Consider the following 19244-nt stretch of genomic DNA (forward strand, 5'->3'; position numbering starts at 1 on the left):
TACATTATTCTAAGGTAAATATTTTGGGGTTTTGGATCGTTGGGTGCTTGGTATTGTAAGGGCCATTTGTCACCGTTTGTCTGATGTTTTACAAGCCAAGCAACTAATCATTCTTCAACAGATCTGGGTAAAATTCAGAAAATTATTGCTATATTTAGGAAATACAACGCGACCTTGAATTGTTTTTGCCTGTTAAAGGTGTTCCAGCCTGTTAAAGTTAGCCGAGGTACTTGCTTTTTCTGTTGCTGTATATTTCTCATGTGAAAACGCAGATGAGCAAAGTCTAAATTCTCTGCTTATCTGCCAATTTAAACAGTTGTATTTTGTTGTTATTCGGCTCCTCTTCCCAAGGCAAGTGTTGACAAGAAACCAGAGACAAGCAGCAGACTGTTGTGCTGAGAGAAACACCGCGAGGCTGTCTGACTCCTGGGTAAAAATATCAATCAAGCGACACGGTAGTCTCGGTGCACCTTATTACCCTGACCACTGAGCCTTAATTTTTATTATTTGTGCCTGTTTGACCACAAGGGAATTAAGTGCGACATCAAAGACACTAAAATCCAGTGTTTGAGTTTGTTTAAGTGAACATTCTGCTCTGCTGAGTCCTGAACACCTCTAATCCCTGTTTTGATGATCCATTTCACTGCACTGCAAGGTAATCTTGCAAGTGTGTGCGTGCACATGTGCAGGGGGAGTGTGTTAGAGCGCTGTGCAGGTACTCACGTATGTTTATATGTTATGGCATACCCCGTTCTTAAGAGCCAGCTGCCTCTCATTCCTGTGAGCTTTCATTTTTTTCTCTCTTCTTTGCTACAGCTTACTGTGACCACCATAACTCCTTCAGTCCCAGACACAGCCCGCTCATATCACATCAGTGACAGTAACAGACTTCAAACTAGACATCTGAGTGTTGTATGTCAGTAAAGACTGTCCAAAAGTTGTCTCACAGCACTGTTTTGTCATATGAACATGTGATGGAAGATGTCTCATAGAGCCATAAGTCTTATCCCTTCAGAAGCCTTTGGAAAGGCAATGGTTTCTGACTTCTGTCGCTCATTTTTACTGTCAGTAAAAGTTATAGGCTGCAACCCAGAAAAAAGTAGGCCAGCTGCACAAATGTATGTATCCACAATAACAATTTATGATCTACACAGACGAACAGGAGGAACAAATACCCCGCAGACCTGAGGGACTGCCCTCTGACCCTTTGCGCGCGCTCGAGCTGTGCAATACCTGTTAGGACCTGTCTTTTCCAACTTTGACCCAGGAGTTTTGAGTGCCTGGGACAACACATGGAGGCCAGCAGGAATCCAAAAATTACTTGTTGTGGTTTCCAGCCCGTCTCCCTCTAGGTCACATGTATGAGATATGCTGCAGTGGTATGTGCAGGGCCTTAGCGGACGGAAAGTTGCCCAGAGCCTTTTACCTGCAGGGCAAAAGGTGGCAGATACATGACAGACTGTCATGCTCAAGGTGCACAGGGGGGAATAAACACTGAGGCTCTCATTATTGCTTCAGATGCTCAAGTGTGACACTACATGGTTTCACAGTTGTTCAAAGTTGAAAGGAACAACAGTCAAATACATAACCCCGCGGGTATGTGTAGTTCAGAAGCAATGGGCTCTATTTGCATAGTATACACTAGCTAAAGCTCCAGTAGTAGTACACCTTTTAGCAACATAACTTCAAAATAATGAAAATAAAAAGTTAAACAGAGAATGCATTAAGATCCGTTTCAGTTTGTGGCTATTTAAAAAGACACATAGTCAACTGAGGATCTGTCATCAAAGGTTACGCATTTCTACAAGCTGTGAGCCCTTCAAGCAAGGTGGGATTTTCACCTTATCAGACCATTTGAATATATTAAAAGACTTAAAGAGGTAGAATTACCCAATATTTTACAAGAAAGAAAAAGACAAATCTTGATTTTTTTTTTCCCTAGCTTGCTGATCGTTTTTACAACCTCTCAGATTCATCTTGCCAGTCCCGCTCCCAGGCTGGAAACCACAGATTTAAATGAACATACAAAACAAATTAATTAAGGCAGAGCACTGAAATCACACTGGAACGCTTCATGTTTGGCCATCAGAGACTCATTCATCAGCTGCTTGGCTACCAGCTGCTTAGTAACACCTGATCATATATATATCTATACTGACATGAAGACAGGATAAAGCACAGTAATAAGATTCAAACTACAGTCTGATTTCAGAAAAACAACCTTGACACGTGAAAGTCAACTGTAGCTGTCTCGTTACATTTTGTTTTGATTAGCATCTGCTTTTCACACCTCATGAAACATCAGTAAGATGTTGGCTGTGCACTGAAAAAGAAAGCACTCTCTGGTGTATGTTCCCCAAGGCTAAGTGGCTTCCATATGGAGATAATACACAACAGAGTAGATAATGTCGTAGGTGGAGGGAAAACAGAGATTAGAAGTGAAATGTTTGGCTTAGTGGAATACACAAGGAGCTGATAAGGAGGAACAAAGGCAGCAAAGACGGATTTAGCTAAATTAGAAGAAGATATGGAAGTTTCAGTGAACTAAAAGGCAGCAAAGATAAGGAGAATCAAGGCACCACTAGCAGATCAAGGGATAAGCCCACGCTGATTATTCCTCAAATTGTATTTTCCAGACTCTTGCCACTGCCAATTTGCACAAACTTGATGCCCTTGCCCCCAGCATGACCAGGAGCGACCTTTCATCAGGAATGCTGTAAAGAGTCTAATGAGACAGGGTGGGAGCCCAGACTCAGCACAATTACGGGAGATTAGGGTGCTGCACAGGATGCAATGGCAGGTAGGTGGGCAAGGATGCACCCCGCCCTCTGACTGAAAGGTACTCCCTCTCATTAGAGATGCCGTTCTCTGACTTCACAAACACGGAGCTGCTCTCTCTCCTGTGGCGAAGCCTAAATATCTTAAAACATTTCAGGGTGGGACAGCTGACTGACTGAGGATCCATGCTTTTAGGGTTACCAAACAGTTGTTGCAACAGGAAAGAAAACAAACTTCCACAATCCCCTTGCTTGTATTTTTGGTTGGAGTTTTCTTTTAAATAAAGTTTTGTTTACATGCAGTATTACTCAACAAAAAAGAAGTGTGTATCCTAGAGGCCTGATAAACATGTTGTTTCTTTTTTAATAATAAAATACAATGTCCATTGTTTACATTTGTGTTTACTAGCTTGTAGTCTTCTTCTTATTCCCAGCCTTTCACTCTGCCAACAATCGAATAGTGTGAAACTGGCAGCAGGACTGTGTATCGTGTGTGCATCAAACAAAACAAAACCAGGTTGTAAAAAAAAAAAAATCCTCCATAATGCTACTAGAGGTCAAAAACGCCACATGTTGCCTTTAACTTATTTCTCATCTAAAAAAATGAGAATGAATTATTACTCAAAAAAAAAAACAGATTAATGCAGAAAATAATCATTGGTTGCAGCCTTAGAACAGATGGCTTTCCACAGAAAGACAGATCCTTACCGTTTAGTTTTACAGAGGAAAGTAAGAACGGGGAACTGAGGAAAACATACAAAAAGAAAAGAGAAAGAAGTATTGAAAGAATCAAAAGGAGTTCAGGACAAAACTTTGGAGTTCGTTTGAGAAAACTAGGAGCTTCTAGTTGTGCCTACATTTCCAAGGCCTCCTTCGTTTCAGCTGCTCTGGAAGTCACGCTATGCTGGCTGCTAACAATACTCAAAGAACCGGATTAAACCTTCATACGGCAAAAAAAAAAAAAAAAAAAAAAACAGAAAACATGTCAGTGACTGTGTGAATGGTCCATTTAAACTCCAATTTATGTCTGATAGGAAAAATTGTGTTGTGACAAAAAAACATCAAACTGTCTGAATAGCAAGATTATGTCACCATCTGGCCTTGTTTGCTGTTTTAAAAAGGCGCTCTCATTACAAATTTTTCACCTTCTGTTTGTGTTTTTAAGGTTAAAACCTTAAAACGTTGTCATTCTCTCGAAGTAAAAGTAAAAAAGCAGACTTCAACCTGTTCACGGCCATTTTAGCTGTAGCCTGTTAAACCCATCAGAGGGGAAAAGGGAAACCCTGAGAATGGTTTAGAGTGCTTGTGATCCTTCTAGACATTTACAATCCCATTATCAGCCATTTGACTTTTACAACTTTTTCTCTCTCACTTAAAATATGCTCTAAAAAGCATAACAGCCAGATTCTGAGCAGATAAAACAAATGTGGTGATCGTTATACAAGGGTTATATAACTTAATGCCCTGATGCCCAAAACCTTTTGACCTCTCAGTGGAGGATGGACACACCAATCATGAGTGACAAACTGCTGCAGCTGGCCATCTCACAACTTTACAGACTTTCATGCTCACATTTAGCTCTGGATAGCTGACCAAAATGGAAGGTAATTGAGTGAATTATGGGCAAGTGCTGAAGTCTTTCAACTTTTCCCAGTTCTAATGTACAGAATGAGAAAACGTAAAAAATGTAAGGTGTGATATTCCTGGAATCCCTGCTATGATGAAGCTGCCAAAAGTGAAAGTTGATTTGCAATGGTCACTGATACTTTGTAATGCAATTGTTTTATTAAAGCGTATAAAATAGTTAAAAAAAAAAAATAAAATAAAATACCTGTCAATCTGTAGCACACTGATTTAAATCTCACATTCTCCATATGCATGTTTGGATATATTCCACCTCCTTGTCGACGTAAACACCAAACCAAAAAGTGTGCTTTCTTTCACTGTTCCTTATTCAAAGAAGGCATGATAAAATTATCAGCCACAGCCGCTAATTATCCCAATGTGATCAGGTACTACATCAATGCTAAAGCAAATAGGCTGTCCCATCTCCAGCCATGAAGACCACTGAACGCATGTGTCTTTCATTTTGGGGCACTTCTTCGCTTAAGTGCTCAGCTAGCTCAGCATGGAGGTTTCTCAAATGTTTTTCTTGATCCCAAGTAAAAACCATTCAATGCGACTCAGAGCTAAGGGATTTATTTTTACAATGGGGAGGGTCATACAGAAAGCACCTCTCTCATTACATTCCTCAGACATGAATGGAGCAGATACATACCATATTTAGCTGCAGAAAAAAAAGTGTTTCCTCACCATCTCCCATCAACAGACAGTCAAACTTGTACCCTTGCCAGGGTGAGCAACATGTGTGAAATGATTTCACCATACGGTAAAAGGGATGTTCTCTTTTACAACATGACCTGCGTCCCCTAAACATGACAGATACCATCTGTGTCACTGCTGTTGCCTCATGTCACCGTCAGTCTTTAAATGACTCGATGAGCAGCAGTGATGCTGTGTAGCATCCCTGCTGTTCGCAGCCATCGAGTCCAGCTGTGGATGTTCCAGCCCTGCTCTGAAAAGCCACAGAATGGGTCCTCATACTGGCTTGACCTCTAACCTTTCTGCTCTACTGCAATCTTCAGTGCCAAAGGAGTCAGCAAAAGTTACTGCTGTCACATAAATCAGCTTAATTAAGCACATCACTTCTGATCTTCCACTTTGAAAGGCTAAAGAGATTATCAAAGATCACATCACTGCCCTGTTGCACTCAAATCACAGCACTTATAAACTTCTGCCCAACATGCCACTAATGTGTTAACTGGAATTTGACATTGTGCAAGCAACAACCACCCGCATTTTTGGTCGCTTTTGGCCTTAATGTGCTACAGTGGTTACCATGACTAAGCAGGAGTAAACCTTTGATGACAAACGTGCAATACAAATAAAAAAAGGAAAACTTCTTTGTGAGCAGGAAGGAGATGGACATTTATCCAAATTCAACAAACATGGACCTGTTACAGAACCTCACCATGAGCTGCTGAGACAATTTACTGTGTCTATGTGTGTGTGAGGTGAGGTGAGAGGAGGGGTGACAAAAAGGGCAAGTTACAACAGGTTGCTGGACTGTCAGTCTGAGGAGAGACCGCTGTTGAACTTTAAGTAATTGCAGAGTAAGACAGCTATTAGAGGAAGGACAGAGGTACTGCAAAGAGCAACATCTGAAGTCACCATCACTGACTACAGCTATACACGCAAACTCATCCCTGTCTTAAGATAAACTGAAACACATACTTTCCTGGCAAATGAAACCTTCTGGAAAACTGTTCTACACAATGAAGAAAGACAGTCAGGGAAGGACAGAAGCAACCAGAGAAGATATGATATGATTAAATCATATGTGAGCTGTCCTATATGATGACTAGATGACATGTTAAAAATCTATAAGCTGCTCTACCCGCATTATTTTTAACTGCAAAACAAGGACCTATGAGATTTTTAAATTGTTTTTGTCTACAGGTCTTTCTTTGTACACATTCAAGACGACCCTCAGTCAAGTCTGTGAACATCAAAGGTTTGTGTACAACTCAACAAGTGTCCTATAACAAGACAATGAATTCCCACAATAGCTCCAGGGTTGCTGTCCTGACCTTGTAACCATGCTAACAAGTGTCCAGTTTTACAGTGCAGCTCAAAAACAGAAATGTGAAATCATTATCCAGAAATACTTAGAACTACAGTTGCAAAAAAAAACCAAAAAAACATTAGTGTAGAAGTATTAAATACCATAAACTGGTAATACTGAAAGTAGAAGTACCTCAAAACTGCACTTGGGTACAATACTTGAGTGAGTGCACAAAGTTATTTTCTACTAAAACAATGCAGTGTTTTTGATGCCGTTTGGTCTTTGTGGTATCAGTGTGTTCCCACTGTGTCTTTTCTCAGCACCTCGGCCACTAGACTATGGAGGATTTGTGTCATGCTCTGACAGGCTCCATAGAAATAACTGACCTCATTATTTAGAGCTTCAGTCAACTGTTTATAAGCCCAACTAAAACGCTGAGGACAGATTGAAAACGTAGGTGTTGTTAATCTTTATTGGAAAAAGGCTCCAACTTCCATCTCTGCCCTTAACTATGGCACGCTCTGGTCTTTAAGACAATGTGTTAACGCGAAAAGGTGTTATCGATACAATTTCACAGAAGAGGATCTGTTTTGTTAAAATTGTTATTGCTCCTTTGCTGTGGTCTGTGGTTTTAAAAAGGAAAAATAAATGATATAGAATTGAAAGTTTCCTTTTTATTTGTATATATGTTGTTTCTGATGAGCTTCAAAGTCCAGCATGACTGTGACTGAGAAAACAAGCCTGGGAACCTGCTTTGAAGAATACATTACAGAACAATGATAATGATGATAACCGTCAGTAGAGGGTCTGTCTTGAGTGATGCTGAGAACATGCTGGCCCTCCTGGCATTGCAATGACCCCAAACCCAGCCAAGATATGAGCTAACGGTTCAGAAATGAAAAAAAAAAAAATTAAAATGAGACACAATTACCGTAACAGAGAAAGAGCTCTTTCAGTAAAACATTTCACAGTCAATGATCCTGACATTATCAACAAACAAAAGTCTATGAAATGTGCTGAACCTGTGGGAAATGAATATGGAGTATTTTTTCCCCATCTGGAGATGTCTATTTGGAACATTTTTCACTCTGCTTTCAAGGATTTCATTTTAGTATTACTGACTCCTCATATATGTGTCAAATAACTCTTATAAAGTTATTACACAATCCATCAGTTTTATGTTTTTGAGATAACTTTCATTTTACCCTCCACCTCAGAAGAGGATATATGAGGTAGCTCTGAGATATCTCAAGATTCTTGAACTAAGATGGTACAGTTTCACGTTACAAGGAGAGTCTGCCTGTCTTTCTGTGCGTCTGTCTGTCTGTCTGTCCGTGTGTCTGTGGCTGAGCCCAGATGTCAGCTGGTATGAAGACATCTGCCCTGCCAGAGGTCTAAAAGCCTTGGAAGCTGTTGATCCCAGAGGATACCACTTGTCTGCTGATGACAGGCTGGATACTGAGTACATCAGACACCAAGTGACTAAATCCCATTGGATATAGACAAGATGGAGTGTTTTCTAAAAGGATTTCAGAGCAAAGCAGATACAAAAACATGATATTCACAGGTACCTATGACTTCAGAAAAGGTAAAAAAAAAAAAACTAATCACTGAACTAAAAAACTAAAACCATGAAAGCTTGGTTTCAAATTTTAAGTATTTCTCTGCAACATTAAATATGACATGTGCCCCATCTTTGTTAAAACTGTTGGTATCAGGATAATTTACACAAGTACAATGACTTATCCTCAGAAGTCTCCATCAGTTATGTCAAATTTTGCAACCATTAAATGAGCTACTCTGTCATACCGTGTGACAGTATCATGGCTTGAGAAGTTCAGAAAACTGGGATTTACCATCTTTGAAATGACTAGAAGAGCCTTGAGGCACAAGCCCTTGCTTTACCACAGAGTTAAGGCACAATTACTGTCTAATGCATCACTGATACACAATGCTACTAAAAAGACAAACAGATGACAGCCTCCTACAGCTATTGCGAGCAGGGCAATAATTGGCCCCTTTGAACGACATAAACACACATCAGTTGCTGTACACAAACATGGAGGAACCACATCAAAAGTGCTTCAAGGGGATATCACCACATGCGATTGCAGAGGAATGCTGCCGAGAACTGTCTAAAGTGATTAAATGATGAGTGAATCTTTGAGTGAAGTGCAGCTCCACGCATTCGTCCTCGGCCACATCCTCCACTGTGGTTTCAGCTTTTACGTAAACATGACAAGAGAGAACAAGCAGTGACTGAAAGCTGTGTGAAGCATGTGGACCACAGCCGTAACTGAAATTTAACAGCAGCCCATGTGAGCGCTGTGCTCTCATCTACGCAACCACTAAGGTTATTTATCCGGGGCTCAAGAAAGTGATAGCATTACAACAAAATTCGCCTGACCACCGCAGAGTGTCCCTCATAATAGCCGAACAATATATCAGAGCCGTCACTCAATGAATGTCATTCATTAGAGGTGATGTTATTGCTCTTTCGCCAGTGAGCTGCAGCTACTCGGCCTGTAGCTATTCCTCTTGCCCTCAGGGCTCTTGACACTGACATGACCTGTATTTGGCGCATGCAGGACCTCAAAAAAAGGGACAGCTGTGTCCCACTCCCATCATCCCAAGAGTTGCCCCTGGTCAGGCGGAGTCACTCGGAGCCTCACACCCTTCGTCCAGCAACCCATTCAGCGCCAATCACAGGGCAATATAACTGCCACAGTGTTTACGGACTGATAGCCTCCAATAGAGGGAGAATGAGGGCGTGGGGGTCTGCCGCATAGCTCTCCACCAGCAAGGGCCCCTAGGTGCCCATTGATGACAGCTATCATTCACAATGTAGAACAATGCTGACAAATCTCAATGAAAGGGGGGGGGGGGGGGGGGGGTGATGTCTGCCCTGATATCAGACAGTGTCACTCAGAGGCCGCCTGGAAGCAAAACCGAAGGGGATGGGAAATTATTGAATTTCAAAAAATGATGGTGACGTGGGATGTGTGTGTCGAGAGTATTGGAAACATGATCTAGGTTAAGGCAACAGCATACACCTGTCTCATAATAAGGTTGCTCTCGATACTACAAGTGTTGTTAATCTTTCGAGATTGCACACAGGGTACACAAGGTACATATATTGTGTGTTAGCAGGTTGTGTAATGTTAGTATCATGTCTTTCTTTTGGCAAGAAATGTATTGCGATTTAATTTTAATGTTACATAACTGTGGCCAAAATGAGTACAACAAACTCTTAGATAAATCCTGACCCAAAATAAAAAAAAAGAAAAACACTGGCTTCATTCACTGGTTTTCGTAGATGAAAAAAAAATAAGAAACTTTAGAAAGATTATCCTGACAATTTTTTTCTCTCACCTGTTCTTAAGTCATAAACAAAGGAGAAAAATAATCAGACTTAGAAAATGGGTCGCCAGATTTTTGTTATTTATGCTCTGCTTGATATTTTAAAATGAGAACATAAATAAAAGTATTAAAATGTGGGAACAGGATGAGCAAAACTGTTTGAGTTTCAATAGCACCATATATTTTCTAAAGCCAAAACAGCAGGGAACAGACATGTTTTCATTTGATAAGATTTAATTATTTAGTTTGGATCTGATAAAAATGTATTTTCTTCCAATAAATGTGTTTGACGTGTTAACGCTCTCGTATCTTTGGGATGGTTTGGAAGTCGGAAACAGGAATCCTTCTCAGAATCTGGACCAATGAATAAAATCTTGCTGCACAGATATTTTCTTTCCTCCTCTTTTACTTTTCTTGGTCTTATACTGACGAACCAATATTTTGACAGATTTCTGATAAACTGAAGATCCATTTAAGGGACTACCTATAACAACAACTCTTGACTCTCTCTCTTTTGTGCACTCTGCCTCATCCGGTCTTGCTCCTCTAAACATTAGGTTAACAATTACATTTTTTATGATTTAGGTCTAGCAGAGTCTAGAAGAGGTCAGGATCCTTACGTTGTTTCTCATGGTCAGGAGTGAAGGATGACGGGCATCGTACCCCACTGAGTGCACTGGCCCTCACCTCGCCACTCCATACAATGATACATCATTATGTGTCAGGGAAAAATGCAGCACTGCTCTGATCACAATGACTGATGAGCTGCTACTGTGGAGATCATGGAGGGCAAACATTGTACTATACATAACATACATATAGTACATGAAAGCACTCAGATACCTGCCATTCAGACACATAATTTCATCCCTTGAGGATCCAACCACCTGGTTCCTCTGTGCTGACGCTGAGTTTACTACTTTTAGCAATATTTGTATGCTTAATTTTAGGTAAACCTACACTGTATTTTGTTTTGTTTAACAGATGGTTTCAATCTTTTAAAAGTCCTCCATTAGGCCCATCAGGTCCTGCTTATTTAGGCACCCAATGGCCTTAAGCAGCACTTCATTTAGCATGTGAGCTCATGGATCCTCTGTCCCTATGGTTAAGTCTTTCATTCAAGCATGAAGTAATCAGAAGTAAGCCAGGTCAGCTTAGCTACCACCGAGAGCTCAGATCATATAGAGGGACTGTCAGTGCTGTATTTCCCAAGGTTTGATCATGAGTCCTATAGTAGCCAAGCTGAGAGTGAATGTATTGTATGCTAAGAGGTGTCATGAAGCTACATCTATTGTGCCAAAGAAAATTTTGCGTTGATGGAGACGTCGGTAATTTAGAGATGAGCTGGGAGAACCTGAATGCTGGCCAGAGAGCGTAAAGTCAGGTCAGACCACGTCCCAGCAGTCTGAACTTGGCTTATGCAACAAAAAAGTTTGTGTCGTCTCAGAGGGCAGTGAGAGATGGATGATTCTGGTAAAAAGTTGACACTAAGAGGAATTTCCTGTCGTGTGGTGGTGTTATCAGAAAAACAACAGAATCCTCCACTGTTTTACTTCAACAGCTCAAATTCAACAATGGAGTTGCTGATAAAATACTTGAGGCTGCTGGTAAAGAAGCCAACTGCTGATGTGAGGAGATTCCCATTCACTGAAAGCGAAAGGTGATCACTCAAACAGAGTTCAGCAGGGAGGCTTGGAGAGCTGACTGAAATGGATCAGAAAAGTAACAAAGCCAAAAAGATGTTTTTAATCAAATGGAAAGCTGCTCTGGGGTTCAATCAGTCTGTGAAGAGTTTTTTTTTTTTTTTTTTTTACTGTGGATAATTTTCAAACTTCATACTGCGCCCATTGACAGTGATAGGAAATGGGTAAAATGCTGAGAATAGATTCATTTCACATCATTCTATTGATAAAAACAAAAAGATATAATTATAATGCCTTATTTATGCACTCTAATACCAAAGAATTGCTTAAGTAAGAAAGAGGAAATGGAGCACAAAGACAAAAAGACTGTGAAACACTGTGAGCGTGTTGCTACTCACCGTATTGGCAGCTGGGTCCGTTGAATCCTGCAGGACAGTCGCAAAGCTGGGTGGATCCTTCCCGACAGCGGCCCCCATTGAAGCACACACCGTAGCTACACACAGCTGCATGTATCCATGTGGACAGGTAGGGCGGTAAGAGAAGAGAGACGGGGAAAAAAAAAATAGGTGAGCAAAGCAGAGACACCTGGTTGTTGTCAAGAGATGTCAACATCTGCAGTTTCAAACACTGACCTCTTTCTATCAGAGCCTTATCATCGGCCTGTTAACTCCTGACTAAAGAGGAACCTTGATTCTCCTTCATTCACACTAACCAATGTAGGAGGAATCCAACACTGGGCTCTTTTTGAGCACAGAGGCAGGCCTTTGGCCAAGTGAAAGAAATTTTTAAACTCCATTTTCACAGAGCCAGTGTTTAACATACTTGGCAGTAACAGCCTGCACAGGAAAAGCAGCCCCTTTCCTTGAGAATGTTACCTGCGAATGACTTGGATTGACTAAGTGAACTTTTGATCATTGTCACAAGCAGTGACCATAAAAACGTGCCTGTGTGAGTCTGGGAGTAAAAATCAAAGAGCCACAGGGTGAGTGTGGCTCATCCATCTCTCGGAGCCACTGACCCTGCATCCATAAATCCCTTTAAGTCAAACTGCTCTCGCTCGTTAAGACGTGAAATTCAAAGAATCCAGGATGCATAAACAGTGAAAGCCACTAGGTAGCTCAGAACATGTGAATCCACCTCAGAGGTTTCTGTTGCATTGCATTCCATACACTCACATTAATCATGACAGTCCTTCACCTAAAACTGTGTGTGTGCACGTACAGTACATGTGTGCTGAAGTCTGCCTGCCTGTATGCGTATCTGATGCGTTTTGCGGCTAATACGCCTGTGAAGTAAGACAGCTGTTTAAGCCAGGCCTGTTGTTTGCACTCTCTTGGGCAGAGTACAGTGCTTAGTGATGACAGGTCCAGAGGACTGATGTCTATCATTGCTCTTCCTGACTGGCAACATGTGGACACTGGGAGTGAAAAAGCACGGTCCAGCTAATCACAAGAGGAATTTAAATGCCAGTCCTCTCCTCCTATGATTGTGGAGACGTCCTCTGAAAGCCAGTTTCACTGAACATCTTCTGCCAGATATACATTTTTCAGCCCGTCTAATCCAACCAGAGGTGGCATGACCAATCATCACACCAGGTGCTGCCAGTTCTGATGCCATTTATTGGCCATATATGGTCATAGTGATGATATCAGTGCACCCAGGATAGCTCAGACAAAAACAGTGTAATTTCATCTTACCCCATCAACAGATTTTATACTTTATCTTTGTTATTTTTCTTGCTTTTATCTCATGAACCGTTTATTGTTATTTATACTGACAGTATGGTAGCAGCAAGTCTTCAAATGTCTTCTTGTGTTTTCAAATCATATTTTATGTTTTTATGCTGCCTTGCCGCAAAAAGAATTTTCTCTTACATTACAATTAAGGCCTGAAATGAAGAGAACTGAACAGGTATCGCATCTAGTGCTAAAACAATCACTTCATTAATCATTCAGTCAATCAACAAAAAATTAAACAAAATAATAATAATTTTAATAATTTATTTGATAAACAGTTGTTTATCAAGAAAAAATACCTAAAATTGAAGACCTTCATCAGTTCTGAGAACTGAAGTCCAGTTGCCTTCAAATCAACCCTTAGGATAACTATGACCTGGACAAATGAGAACCTACACAGACATGAGAAGAAGTGTTATTTTTACCTGTAATTACATCTAAATTTCTACTCCAAATATTTTTAAAACCAGATAAGGCACAATACTCTGCTGAGGAAATGAGAAAGTGCTTCAGGGTGTGAAAACATAAGCTGGCTGAAATGTATCTACAGTCTGATTTCAACTGTATCATGTCAGCCACAGGGAATAACATAACATTTCCAGACAAAGGAGGAGGACATGAAGAAGTGATCTCTAATAATCTCAGATGAGCCCAAGCAATTTCATCCATGCTTCTCACTAGATTTACAGAGCTCCTTGGAGACCGGAGCTCAGCCTAAACATCCGCCTGTCATCTGGCCCCATCCTCAGACACCTGCTCAACAGTTGGACCATCCAGGGAGTCTACAACAAATAACCCACACATATACAGACATGTGCGCACACACTACACTGTACAAAACACAACCCAAAACAGTGTGTCTTTCTTGCTGTCTCCCTCACATAACACAGGACACCCGAGCAAACATCATGAATCCATGTTGGGCTCTATAACTAATAATTCATTTTACCCAATTTGTGAAGCCACTGAAATCCTACTCCAACAGGAAGACCATATCACCACTGCTAACCTGCCTTTAGTGGCTTTCAGCTCCTCAATACTGAGTGGCGGCAAAAGCTGATGATACGCTGTAGTACCTCAGCAAACAGTAACATAACCACTGACCTCTGTTATTATCTAATATGAGGGAATTTTGATATGGTGAAAGCACCAGATGACAGACAAGCAGGAAAAAAATCATTACTCAGTGGTCAGATTTAAGTGCACAGTTTCAGCTAGATCCAAACTCTTCAGGACAATGACATTACCACCAGCTGTGAGAGATCAAATTAATGAGACATTCCTAATTTGTGGTGAAGAAAAATTTTAAATGAGCTAAATCACCAGCAACAAAGTAAAAGGTCAGATGTCTCTCAGAGTCACTTCAGGGTAGCATGGCTAAGAGACAGCAAGGGGAATGTACATTCCCCCTTCTGAGATGTGAGACACAGGACTGTTGGCAGCTAACCAGGGCATTTCTGGGCCGCCCCCATCCTGAGCCCCTGCTTAATCTTCCCTGAAATAATTCCTTAATGTGGCATGCAGCGTGGCATAAAACTCACTCTCATCTGTCGCTGTGAATGCTTCAACTCTATTACAAAGACACCTTCTCTGAGGGGATTAGCAGCTTCCACAAAAAGAAGAGACAGACAGAGCAGGGGTCAGCGACTCGCGCCGAGAAACTGAAAACCAAGGAGCAGGTGTCACCCTTACAGCTTCTGAAGGGGATGACCACATCAACACAGAGGCAGCCCTGTGTTTGTTTAGGCTCCGTCGATCTGTTTAACCCCCAGAGTGCGACCCACAGGGAGACCACATTTAGGGCAATTCACAGACACAAAGGCCTGCGCTCAGGGCTCCGTTTGGTGCCATAATTGGTACGCGCTGAGCCAAGCACTGTATTTTGAGGCAACAAATCATGTTTTGCTTTGCAGAGGAATGTGTCATTTCAAAGAATTCCTATGAAAACCAGGGCGAGCTATGTCAGATGATCTCTGACAGGTTTCTTTGAAAGATTTAAATACCATTTGAGCTAGACACTAGGTCAGTTTGACAAAGGAGGCACAACGATGCTTAGCAAAAATGTGTGCAAGACCCTGCAGTTAGAATATCTGGGGCTATTCCTGCATTCTAATTCATATTTTACAACTACATAACACACTTCCTGTCATCCAATTTCCAAGTAGAAAGTAGAACAATATTTACATTTGGTCAGATCACAAAGAGAAAACATGATATAAAAAACATACCCTGATGTCATATATTCAGTATTTGGCCCACTACATGATACATTTCCTCACTTTCCCTCTCTAATGTGTCAGTTGATGGGATGTGAATTGGACGGGATAGCGGCATGCAAATCACCCAGACTAAACAGGAAACATTTTGTATATGCAAAAATATATGAATGGATACAGGCCAGTTGAACATATGGGTTTTCTGTAGCCTCATTTATTCCACCACATACACCATTGCTTCTAAGTGCAAAACAATGTCGTGGTATGTATGGCTGTACACACCATATAACCTAAACTTAACCATCCCAAATTTGACCTGGGTTTTAAAAATATGGTCTGTCGGTCCTAAACAGTTGTCCTTATCGATGTCTGGAGCTTGACAACATTGCTTCTGTCTAGCATGGGAAGCCGTTAAAGGAAGAGGAAAAGACTAGTCTTTGTGCCTAGAGCAGTATTCAACAGCAGTTCAGGAGGCCATCCTGACTTATTTCTGCACGGCCAAGTTCACCATCTGGAAAGACATCCAAACCTGGAACCGTCCAGCAATGTCATGCAATTTCTTTGGGTCTGTGCCTACTGTCTGAGGAGCATGAGAGTCATGTTTGCTCAGCAGACTCGTACTGCGTCGCACTCGTAATCAAGTGTAATTCTACAATCTGATCCCATTACAAATTCTTCCAGTTAGCATGGACGGCATCAAACAGACCTCCAGGTGTTGAGTAAACTGGTACTGGTTCAAAGTCTGATATTTAACTGCAATTCCACAAACTTTAAAAAAAATGTGGTAGTTTACTTTTGAGTGCTCTGCTGACTTTACTTCCTTGCTGTACTCAGTTACTCATTAGATCAAAAGGACTACGTCAGCGTAACCAGGGGCTTTGTGTTGATGGAATAAACAATTTAAATTACACCACTGTTTTGGTGTGTAATGCTCCATGTTACGTCTCAGCTGGCTGATTTCTGTCTGGTTCTCTGTATGTGTCTGGATCTCTGTCTATTTGTGTTCAGCTATGCACAATGTGGTCCCCATGACCGCTGACATAGTTGTTGCTGTGTTCCATGAACCACACACGCACACATACATATAAAGACCACCCATGGACATACAGAGGACCATTTCCTCTTTTCTGGCTACTGGGCCTATTTCACATGTAGCTACCTTCGCCAGCCTAGTCCCACCACAAAAGGGGGCCAGTTCCTATTCAGCAGTTAACGAGGACGACAAACTGGAGGAGCCATTGTCCCTGCTCCTCAGCCCCTGTCACAAAGCTTATTGTTGCCGTCAATCAGCATAACTGCTTGTTTCCACTGCTGGCTAACCCTGTCCATCCTCACCCAGCCCGTGGCTACTCGCTGAGGTAAAAGGTTTAACTCACTGATTGAGTGGCACTCCAAACTTTAAAGCGGAGGAAGTCGCCATCACAAAGTCAAGAGCTCTTCACCTTTAGGAGAACCACATAGTCATCAAGCCAAATGGAGTCTTTACAAAACACACAAAAGTCACCTCAGCTGAACTTGGGGAGCTTCCAAACACTCCACACTGCCTCCACAAGTCACGTGGCTTACTTTTTTTTTTTTAGACAAGAAGTCATTAGATGTATCATAAAACCTTTTAATAGATGCAGCTCTAAGATCTTAAATATATATGACAGCTAATAAATTTTGAACTATTCTGATAATTGATTAATTGATTTGCTCAAAAGTCATTTTTGATGGTTTAACAAAACTAGACATGAAAACACAACCTTAAACCCTGGAAAAATGTGATGGGTATTTTTCCCATTTGTCTGACATTTTGCAGACTGAACGATGAATCAAAAAAGTAATTTGCTGATTAACTGAAAATGAAATTAATTGTGAAATGTAGCTTCTTTCATTTCTGCACAACACACCCATGCTGTATGATAAAATAAAACACAACAAAAGCTTCAGTTTGACTCTCCACTTTGAGCATTCTTTGTGCAATAATGCTGGAAAACGTCAGATGTTGGAAAACAAAAACTCCAAATCTCAGTTATTTGCAAACCACTCAGGAACTCTGAATCAATGCTATTCTATGAATGGAAAACTCATAAACATTCATAATTAGATGATAGTAGCCTGAAACAGTAAGATATGGAAAACAAGAGGGAAAGGGTGAAAATAGCGGAAGAAAAACTGAAAATAATCAGACGTTTGCTGTGCTGTGGCATATTATTTCTCCAAATATGTGGCTAATTATACAAAGAATGCTGGAGAGCAAAACAACTGGATCTATGAATTACAACATGCTGTTAGAGGATGTCAACATCTGTACAATGGGTGGATATAGAGTGAGAGAATATACATAGCTGAACTAAAGGAAGGACAAACTACTAAACTTGCAGCCACTTCTAAGCCACTGTGTCTGCTGCAGCTTCAACAGAATTTGACCCTCAATTCCACTTAACTTCCTCACAATAACCACAGGCCATTAGCCTAATTACCTTACACTGACATTTTATTAGGGAACACACACAGAGAGAAAGAAGGAAGAGAGACCACTGGTGCCAGACACTAAATCACTATCTCAACACAAAGCATTCCCATCTTCCCCATCTTCCCCTCATTTGGGGGTTTTTAGGGGATTTGCTCAAGCTGTAGATTTTGCAAAGCAGATTTTTCCTTTTGGATGTTGGAGGTGCTGTTGAAAACAGCCCCACAGATTGTATTGTGCTGACTGAGGTACAGTGCAGATAGCGCACAGCAAAGTGCGCAGGAGTGGGACAGGGAGGATTGTGGTGTGAGCTTCCTTTTATCCTGGTTCAATGGCTCAGAGAAAAGGGTGATTAGTTTGTCTCATCTCAAAGTGCTGCCACGTCTTTGGTTACAGAGATAAAAGCCCTGCCTCACGTTGAAGAGAGTAGCCATTGTCACGCGAAAAGAGAAACAACCCCCTCACCCCCCACCCCGTCCTCTTAAGTGAGGGGAGACACTGGGCAGTCCTGAGGGATGTCTCTTTAAGACATTTCTTTGTGAGTGTTTTAAAACAAACCAGACGCACTGAAGAGAAGACAGCGTAATTCTTCCTTGTATAATTTAATACTGTAACCTTCTCCCTGGAAACAAAGAGCTCTTTGAAGAGAGCACTGATGCCATAATAAGACACTGATGACAGGCACATCCAGGAGATCTTCTCCTGCTCCCCAGCCCAGCCACTTCCCATCAGAGGGCTATCCCTACAGAGTAATGTATCTGTACTAGGAGTGTGAGGGCTGAGCATTAAGCACAAAGCGTTTCCAGGCAGGGCACGGAGGACAGGGAAGTGGGAACCTGTCAACCGGACAAGGGACAAACTGTTTACAGGAGGGCTTTGCCAGGGGTCTGCCCATGGTATGCAGGCTATGCAATCTGGATCACTGGCTGTAAAATCCCATCAAAGGAGGCTTCTTGGTCTCAGCGGTGTGAAGCTAAGCTTATCCACAAGGAGATGAGTTCCTGGCAGCTTCAGTGTGACCAGCAGATCTACTTGCCCATACATGGACCCATGGGTCGGAGTTATGGCAATTCATTTTTGTTTTTCCTTTCTCCTTTTTGTAAAAATCAGCAGGCGGTCCCTACTGACGGACATTGTTTTGGGGTCTCCACTGTAATTGGTTGGGGTAAACACTGGATGGGCTTGTCCATTTTCATTTCCATAATGCAATCCTCTGACCTGCACTGCCATGTCACACCTCTGAATGAGAAGAGTGGTATGGCTGTGTGTGGATAAGAGCCAAGGTTTTAACATGGAACTACAGCAACATAGGGAACATTTTGAGCTATACTGTGCACTGTAAAGTATGTCACAAATACTAAATGCCAGACCGGGTATCTATAAAAAACTAGAAGAGTGCTGAAGAGCCATGACCTCACTCAGATTGTAATTA

General features: G+C 41.4%; 1 protein-coding gene across 1 annotated transcript in view; it reads right to left on the bottom strand.

Annotated features, from left to right (window-relative positions):
• The window catches only part of megf6b (multiple EGF-like-domains 6b), a 100730-nt gene that overhangs the window by 77945 nt on the left and 3541 nt on the right, over window positions 1–19244 (bottom strand). Inside the window, exon 4 of the mRNA XM_041033902.1 lies at window positions 11804–11908. Coding sequence (XP_040889836.1) covers window positions 11804–11908 — 105 coding nt within the window. The remainder of the gene's footprint in view (window positions 1–11803; window positions 11909–19244) is intronic.

Source organism: Toxotes jaculatrix, chromosome 3 (assembly GCF_017976425.1).
Source record: "Toxotes jaculatrix isolate fToxJac2 chromosome 3, fToxJac2.pri, whole genome shotgun sequence".
NCBI classification, from domain to species: Eukaryota; Metazoa; Chordata; class Actinopteri; family Toxotidae; genus Toxotes; species Toxotes jaculatrix.